The 9,220-nt window shown below is 37.2% G+C and overlaps 1 protein-coding gene across 1 annotated transcript in view; it reads right to left on the bottom strand.

The window, feature by feature from the left end:
* Window positions 1-426: 426 nt before the first annotated feature.
* Window positions 427-9,220, bottom strand: part of LOC107733604 (probable phospholipid-transporting ATPase VA) — a 52,868-nt gene continuing 44,074 nt past the window's right edge. Inside the window, exons 16-21 of the mRNA XM_016545290.1 lie at window positions 6,935-7,060; window positions 5,265-5,465; window positions 4,612-4,692; window positions 4,021-4,125; window positions 2,157-2,344; window positions 427-1,838 (exon numbers count right to left, since the gene is read on the bottom strand). Coding sequence (XP_016400776.1) covers window positions 1,103-1,838; window positions 2,157-2,344; window positions 4,021-4,125; window positions 4,612-4,692; window positions 5,265-5,465; window positions 6,935-7,060 — 1,437 coding nt within the window. The 3' untranslated portion in view covers window positions 427-1,102. The remainder of the gene's footprint in view (window positions 1,839-2,156; window positions 2,345-4,020; window positions 4,126-4,611; window positions 4,693-5,264; window positions 5,466-6,934; window positions 7,061-9,220) is intronic.

Here is a 9,220-nt window from a genome sequence, read left to right as displayed (position 1 = left end):
CTAATTAAAGTCGTCAGGGGATCGAACAACACTTAAAGGCACATTTAAGGAATTTCACTAACACTTTACAAATAGGATACATAAATCATGTACTAATAATTGAACAAAGCTGAACTAATGGTGAATGAACTCACAGACTAATCAAGAACTAATTAAGCGCTAGCATGACTGGAATTGGAGGGAGTCATGTGAATAATGGCCACTTTTACAACATGTTTGAATAAGATTGATAGTTAATGCATTAGATTGGCTGTATGACAGAATTTAAAGAAGCAAAAAAAAAAAACCTAGTTAGATTTTAAATGGCATTATTCATTTAAATGATAAAGTGTGATTATCCAATAATGTTCTTAAGAAAACAGCAGATGTGAACGTGAAGCAAAGGTTATTCAGGCATTATAATTAATTAAAATCATGCATGTTTAATTAAAGTCAGAGTAGGGTTTGCCACTTCACATTCTTTGTAATAGAAATAATTTGATTTAGTTGATCTGAAAGTGTTAATGTATTAACTAACAGTACACCAAATATGTACTAACATGATTATTAAGCTGTTATTAAGGACTCCTGTCGCACACTATTAGTTCTTGATTAGTTCATGCCTTTATTCAAAACGAAGTATTAGTTCAGGACTTCTCTTGTACACTTTTTGTAAAGTGTTACTGAAATTTCTGTAGCTTCAGACATTGAAGGGTACTATGATTTTTTTAGTACTGGGATGGGGAAATACAAATGTGCTATCAGCAGTGTCTAAAGGTAGGAGAGGAAGGTTCTTTAAAGTGCGCCAGAACATCCAGGTTCAAATAAACAGATAAAGGAATGTCTCTGGACTGCTTCTGCCTTGAGGAACAAACCTCCTCCACTTTTGAGATGGATAAAAAAAAATAAAAAAAAGTCAAAGTAATCATAAGACCATCCAGTTTGCATATGCTGGCCACTCTTTCTAAAAAAAATAAAACAATTTTATTCTAAACTTTATACATGTTTATACATGTATACATGTGTAGTACCAACCTATATCTTCATAAAATAATCATGAATATATAATAACATTTCTTAAAGCTAACGTGCAAATTTGAATCAGCGTAACAGGTAGAAAGCATCATAGAAATGTTGTTTTGAGTGAATGTTCCTGTAGGCAGCTAGTAGACTGGGAGTGATCCACATCCCCGGCTTGTTTCAGTAGGGACTTTTGGTTTGAATGGTCCTCGTCGTCTAGCTTTTGTCCCAAAAAACAACTTCCGGGTGGCGACATGAGCTGCATAGTCTCGGTTTGAGGAAGCAATGGAGTGGAGGTGAGCAACCCAACCTGACAGAGGTCTATTGGGCTCAGCGGGGCCTCCAAGCCTGTGCTATCCAAAATAGTCCTGGAGCCAGGAGTGTCTTTGGTGTACGGCAGAGTGCCTGTAATGGGACTCAAAGGTTCCTTCATGCAGTGTAAGCTCTCAGATAGGGGGCTGTCTGAGCCCTGTCTGCAGGACTGAACTTCTTCCTGCATTCTGAAGTTGAGTGTGATATGGTTGTCAGAGTTTTTTGAGCTTAAAGGCGTGTCCCGCATCTCCATGCTCTTTGATGGGATGGGGCTGGCTATAGCTTTCTCCTTTTGTTTGGTGCCACTCGTGTGGGTTTGTTTTACCCTGGGCCTGTAGTCTTTCTGGAAAGGCCTGCAGAGAGGGAAAAATGGGGCACGGGGGGCAAACAGTGACCCGAGGGAGCCCAGCTTCATCTGGCTCTGACTCAGGAAGATCCTGCGCATGTCCACTGGCAGTTTGTCCAGTTGTCTTCCCACGTGGACAGGGTTTGGGAACAGAGTTCCCTGACAAGCTCTATAAAAGTATCTGAGACATGAAAACAACAAAGAGTCAGCAAAAAGGAGACAGCAAAAACTAAAACTCCCATGAGCACCGTAGTTAAATTGGCATTGGACACCAGACTGAACATCATGAATTTAACAGATTTTTGTGATGTGCAAAAATGCAAAACCATATTTGGATCCCAAAATGAAATTGCAAAACATTAATGCAACAACAAAAAAAGTTCAACTAAAAGAAATAACAATAATCCCTTATTTGAAATGACAATATGGAATTTGACGTGCAAAATAAAGAAATTTGAATTAGATCAAATACTTCCAACTGGGTGTAGGTTAGATATACCTGGGAAGAAGAGCGGCAATAGGTGTGACAACACACAGCAGGTAGAATATAGGATCTCCCAGCTGCCTCTGCATGGTCCAATAAGTGTTGGATGGAGAGAAACAGGTTGGGCAGGAAGCATTATAGCACAATGCCACAGTAAAGAAGAGAGCTATACTGAAGCCAATCGACACCCAGTTCATCCATGTCTGTGAAAGAATTAAAGACAATCAAGGCAGAGTTTACAAAGAGTTGCTAAATTGCCTGAATGAGATATTATGGACCTAAAATGGGTTGTGCACAGAAATTCAGGTTCACTTTGAATGCGCACAGGGCGACAACCTTCTGACTTTGTACTTAGCCTCCACACTGCCCTCACCTCAAATGACCTAAAAGTCGTTTCACTCGCTCTCTCTCCAGTACGTGCGCTCATTTTCCTGGGCAGCACGTGGAATGATGAAGCTGCCAGCCCAGCTATTGGAAACGTTTACTCTCTACTTGAGCCATTTACTGTGAAGAACAGCCTCTTTCACACCAGAAGCCATCGTCATGTCTGGAAAGACAGTGAGGCTGCAGAGGACATTTGTCACGCACCGTAACTTGTCAGCTGAAAATTTACAGTGCCGGTGTAATGGAAAAAGCTCTAATCCAATTCACGCTCATAAATCTAAAACAGCGACTCACGAAAAGAGGGGAAAATAGAGGAGAATCAGATACGGGCTGCACACATATATAAATGTAGTTCATACTACGCCACAGGACATACGTTGGCAAAAACAACTATCAGTTTCAGCTACCCTGTGCGTGACGGCCATGCATACGCCACCGTGGTTAGCGAGAGAGATGAGCACATTGGGCTGGACTGAGGCTGCCTGCATGGGCTGTCAGGCTGATGTATGGCTCCTGATGGTGCAGTATCTCCCAGTTCAAACCAATCAAGGAGGCTCCCTGCATAAATGTCTCTGGCCGTGTCAGCATCATCCTGGTCTTCCTCGCCAGTGTTCGGCCTCATTTCATACTTTGAGAAAGAAAGGAAAGGCTTGCTTTCTCTACCCCCTCGTACATGTGTGTGAGATGGGTTTTTGATTTCAGCTGAAGCACTTCATCATTTCCAAATCCTAAACTTTGTCAGATGAATCATACACAAGATGTGTATACTCATACATATTGCGACAAGCTAACAGATTGTTTTAGAGGAAGTTTAAGCAACAATGACATATGAAGAAAATGGGTTAGCTACAAAGGTGTTAAAGAAAATAATAAAATACCATAGCAGTACAAAGTTAGTATCAATGTTGCTGCACTGTTGATAAAAAGATCTTAAACAGCAAAAAAATAAAATAAAGATTTTTAAGTAAATAAAATAAAATATAATAAAACAAGTTATCACAGGTTTAAAATACTTTTAAAATATATTTTAAATTGAGTGGAAGAATAATTATTTTTCATTAGAATTTAAAATTATTATATTAGAAATGTACATCACATTAAAATCATTCTATGTACCATATCAATATGAATACACAAATAAACAACATCTACCTATATACTTGTAAAATGCCATGCAGGGATGTCCTTGAATATTTCTAACTGATGGCGTAAACAAACTACTGAATTGATTAATTAAAATGAACATTAATCAGATTGAAAACAGACTTCACTACTCTTATCGGCATTTTTGCAAATGATGTTTAAGATAAGAAACAGAATAAGCAGGCTTAACCAGAGACACTCACCAATCTTAACAAGTGCACAACTGTCTTTACACTGCAAAAGCAGTACAGAAGAACCACGAAGAGTGAGTTTTAGGAGTGAGTTTGACCATGTTTTAGCCACTGCATCACACCATCCTATTCGATTTTGCATATTATAAAACAAGACTCACCCAGGTTTTGGTTTCGATGCCCAAGTGCAGCAAAATGGTGAAGAGTGCCAAGGTGGTGATGGGAGTGCCCCATGTAAACAAATCCACATCAGAGTCCACGTAAGCCTGCAAATATATGACATTCAAACAACACCGCTGCTTACTTACAGACCCTACTTACTTCATATTTTCACTTATGCACACTGCAAAAAACCAAAGAAAGTAAATTTGCAGTTAAATATCTGAAAATTCTTGAAACAAGAAATTTACTTTAAAGCATTAATTATTAACAAGCTAAAAACAACTGAAAAAACAAAACAAAAATGCCAGCACAACAGACATAATATAATAATTGAGAAGACACAATCTATGCAAATCAGTCTTAATGTCCTATGAAGTCTTGCTTAAAGTATTTTATTATTTGAAGGATTTTTCAATATTTTTACTGGAAAACAAGTAAAAACATTTTTGCAGTGCACTCAAACTGTAAATACTGTACTAAAAAGTTCCATTAAGATCAGATGGCCTCCATCTTAAGGAAGACATATTTGAGCAGCCATGGTTTTTGCCTGGAAATTTAGTGAATGCTCAAAATATTCAAATCAAACTTACAAAGTAAGGGATGAAGAAACAGATGAGGCTTTGGTAGAAGGCATCAATCATGTTCATCCAGAACATGTAGGGTTTATATTCCTGTATAAGAAATTCAAACAATCAGGTCCAGGCACAAACCATTCCACGATTCCAGACGACCATGTTTTATTATAACGTCATTAGATGTTCCATTAACGGAGTCATAGAACACAAATAAATGGTTTGTGAATAAATCAAAGTAAAGGAAGACCTCTGCAGAGGCATATGGTTAGCAAAGCAGAGGCAACCGCTGCAGTTTAATTATCCCAGGTTGAAACATTTCAGCACTCTCAAGATGATTAGTTGCTTTTATAAAATGTTTGCTCTTGCTCGTGCTGTTTTCCCCTTCATGAAACTCAGCAGAGAATAAAAGACCCATTTTGAAACGGGTCAGCAAAAAACAATCAAAGCAATAACTGTGGCACGGGTAATATACTTCATCTGCTTATAGAGGAACTGCTGATGGTGCAAACCGCAGGCAACTCAAGTGTGAATACATGTGGCAAAATGCTGTTCATGGGTTTTTATTTACCATTTACATTACACTTTCAATAGTCATTTCGGTCCCAATTATAATTCAATGCATGCAGTTCACGGATGGTGTAATTATTATCTGCTCAAACAGCATGTACCTCTGAGTTTTGCCCATTCATGTAGAGCTGCGGCAACTCCTGCAGGGTTTCTGCTGACACATCTTTGTCCAGGGTGCCGGTGATGAGCTGAGGGAATGCGGAGAACATCAGGTTGAAGAAGATCAGGTACCACTGATCAACCATGGCTGACCCAGAGAACCCACAGTAGAACTGATACCAGAAGATGAGGGCAACAAACACCTAGGGTGAGAAAGACAGCACAATAGAGGAAAACAGGTGAGAGAAAGACAACAAATTTATGAGGTCTGCAGTTGTTGCCTCATAAGTCATGCATCTTCATTATGTCCAAGATATTTCTAGGACCTCCCCAATTAATCAAAGAATATATCAAGAACAGACAACAACGTTTAAGAGCTTCTAGCTATAAACTATTCACATCATGAAACATCAACCTGTTAAACTGGATGCATTATTACACGGCTCTCTGGAATACGCTATTTGACTGCAGGATTGAGCAGAATAATTTTTTTATAATGGCTAAAATATATAATTACAGGAATGAAGTTTAAAGCATTAAAACTTTTTTTGTGCAAAAAAACAAACAAACAATTCATTAACAAACCAAATATACAAATTCATATTTAAAGACCGGGTAGGCGATTTGATTCAAAAACATTTTTTGTCGTGTTGGTTGAAAGTCTCTTCACATCCCGATAGCAATCACTAAGTTAAGTGGTCTAAATGTATTTATATGTATATCATCTGTGGAAGGCGTAGGACCATAAAATATTCGACCAATCAGATTATTCAGTCAGAACATTACGATAGGCTGTCCTACCTGCCTGTCACCGTATGTATTTGCATACCTCCGTGCACCCTGTTTGTGCAGACATGATACGTCATCAGCGTGCTCCATTATGGAAGGCGTTATTATTTTAATATTGTGCAGTAATGATTTCTCACTGGTGAATGAGACATGAGGTAATCTGACAGCGTTGCATTCAATCACCCACCAACGCCGTCTCTCATTGTGTCGCTGATTAGCCTCTGGTCTGCCTGTACATGTTTATGTGTTTTGGAGGAGGCGTGGCTTTGGAGAGTGATTATGCAAGGAAGGTGGGATCTTGCTTTAAAAACTAGCTTGCTATTGCTAGCCTTTCCGAAATCACCTACCCTACCTTTAATGATTACAAGTATAAAAATAAATGTTAAAAAATATTTTAACACATCAGAATGGTAATTTGTACTTTATATCATCCAGCACTAATCACGATTCATAGAAGAAAACTATCAAATATATTCAAAAAGTGAATTTAACATTTTAATAATTCTACAGGATCCACAAACTGTACATTTGGCCATCGACCCTGACAACTAATATCTTACTAGTCACTTGTAGCACTCACTCTTTCCCACATAATCAAATATTTCCAACTCAAAATCAATATTTCATGCCTATTTATGTATTTCTTAGCCATGTAATAAGATAATATAAAGCAAGCCTGTCATTATCATAAAATAAACCTCATTCAGTATGATACAACACTGATCACCATTTAAGAGTTTATTTTTGCAATAATGATGAACTATATATATATATGTATTATTCCTGCCATATTGTTTTTCAAAGTCCCTTTACAGTAGTTCAGCTTCAACCTATATATTAATGGTAATTATAATTAGGAAATGAGCAAACTTCAGGGTCTCACAGCGTTTTTGTAGAAGAAGTAGAGGATCATGTTGGCAAGACGAGAGTAACACCAATGGCCGTGAACCAAGAGCAGCTTCTGCAGGTATCGAAATCGTGGCAGGGCAAAGTCACTGGCCATTACAGCCTATGAAAACAATGAGAACAGAATAGAGAAGACAGTAAATGTTTATACAGGTTTGACAATTTCGGTGCAATTAAAACTATTTTCACAAAGCAATGGACAGCACTAGTGCATAAATAGGCGAAGCTATGTTAAATACTCAAAAAGGTAAAAAAACTTTTAAAAATTGAGTATCATATTTATTAAAAAGTGAAAAAAATTAAAATACGCACTCCTTTCCAATGCTGTTACATGTTGGCCTATTGAGTTAAAGTGTTCAAACGCATTTATATAAAATGGATTTTGACGACATCTGCCTTGAGGCTCAAGATCTATCAAATGAGACACACACACAAACATAGTGGCATGGCATCCGTATATATTCATAAGACAAAAGATTAACATCAGCCTAGTGACAAAACAAAAAAGCCTTTCTGACTGTGGAATCTGGTGAAAATGATCTCCCGTCCATCACCCATCTATTCTTTATCATATGTTTTCGACAGCTGCACGCGTCAGGCAGTTAACATGTCATCTATCAGCATGACAGATACCGCCTTGTTGCCTCTAATGGCATTTGGGATTTTAATCAGTTACAATTGGCCTGACAGCAGCATCAGCTATGTTCTTCACCCTCGTTGTCATTCTCTCCACATCAAGAAAGCATAAAAAAAGCATGGTGAGATCAGTTATTACCCTACTATGTTTGGTGCATTATGGTCTACGGGACAGTCATAAACAAATTCTCATTAGGGCTGTTAATACTGAATGCTGACCTCAAAAAGAGCACTTTGGCACACAGCGGAGAGTGGTGCCTCATTACGTCCAGATCTTTTGCTGAATTAATTAATCTGCATGACTTATGAGACAGTGTCAAACAGATGAGCTCATGGCGCTTCCTGTCTCTCTTCGCACCTTAACGGGATGTATATTCTGTAGGCCTGCCACTGAGAACAGAGCAGAGGGGGGTGGGTAAGTGATTTGTGGGGAAAGTGGAGATTTTCGAAGAAACCAGAACAAGATAGGCTGTTCCCAGAGTTTAATGAACTGCTGAAGGAACCATATGCTGTGTATCGCCCAAATAAAGCAAAACTGCTACCACTGCATACAGTGCATTTATTAGGTTAACTGTCCTTAAAAAAAAAGGCATGGGTCAATATATCAGGGGAAGAGTCCGTTTTTCAACTGGTTCTGCTTTAGGACCCAGATTTCAAATCAAGTGGCAAGTTACTACAGTACCAAAATTCTTTACTGCAAAAACAAACAAAATCAAGCATTAAAATGTATGAATACTGAATCGTATATTTCACATAATTTTTCTGGTTCTTGTTTAGCAACTTTCTAGCAATTTTTTTTAAACACAGCAGTTTCAAAGTTCATATACAAGTTATAACTGAGTGCAATTTATACTTAATACATGTACACTACCGTTCAAAACTTTGGGACCAGTAAGATTTTTTTTAAAAGAAATTAATACTTTTATTAAAAAAAAAGACGCATTAAACTGATCAAAGTGATAGTAAAGACATTTATAATGTTAAAAAAGTAACATTCTTCTGTTCATTTGAACACTCAATTTATCAAAAAAAAATAAACAATTCAATTTCCATAAAATGGTCTTCAACACTGATAAGAAATGTTTCTTGAGTAGGAATAAATTACTTTTTAAAATGTTAAAATAGAAAACAGTTATTTTAAATTACTGTATTTTTGACCAGACTCAGTGAGCAGAAGACTTTACTAAAAATGAAATAATAATAATAATAACTTACCGACTCCAAACTTCAGTGTATTTTGTAGGGCTGGGTTTTGACAAATGTCACGATTCGATTCAATTCTCATTCACAAGCTTGCAATTCGATTCGATTCAATATCGATTATTTTGGATATATATCAGGTACAGTACATGCCAAATTTTCTCAAGGAAAAAAAATCTCTCAACTAATGCTGTAAAATATACATGAGAGTCAGCTGGTACTACATTACTATAATACTGAAGGTTAAAATTGACTGAGTGGCTGTCATAAAAACTTGATGGATTTATTCAAACATAAATTAAACATTGAAGAACAGTCAAATTTATAATGAATGTTATATGGTGCACATATTTAGCAAAATGCCCCTCTCTACAGTTTATTTTTCTGGCTGACTATTGAGTTTATGGTCACCAAATATGTTTTTCTG

This window comes from Sinocyclocheilus rhinocerous, unplaced genomic scaffold (assembly GCF_001515625.1).
Source record: "Sinocyclocheilus rhinocerous isolate Xijiao unplaced genomic scaffold, SAMN03320098_v1.1 scaffold4023, whole genome shotgun sequence".
Classification (NCBI taxonomy): Eukaryota; Metazoa; Chordata; class Actinopteri; order Cypriniformes; family Cyprinidae; genus Sinocyclocheilus; species Sinocyclocheilus rhinocerous.
This window is presented reverse-complemented; position numbering and strand designations above follow the sequence as displayed.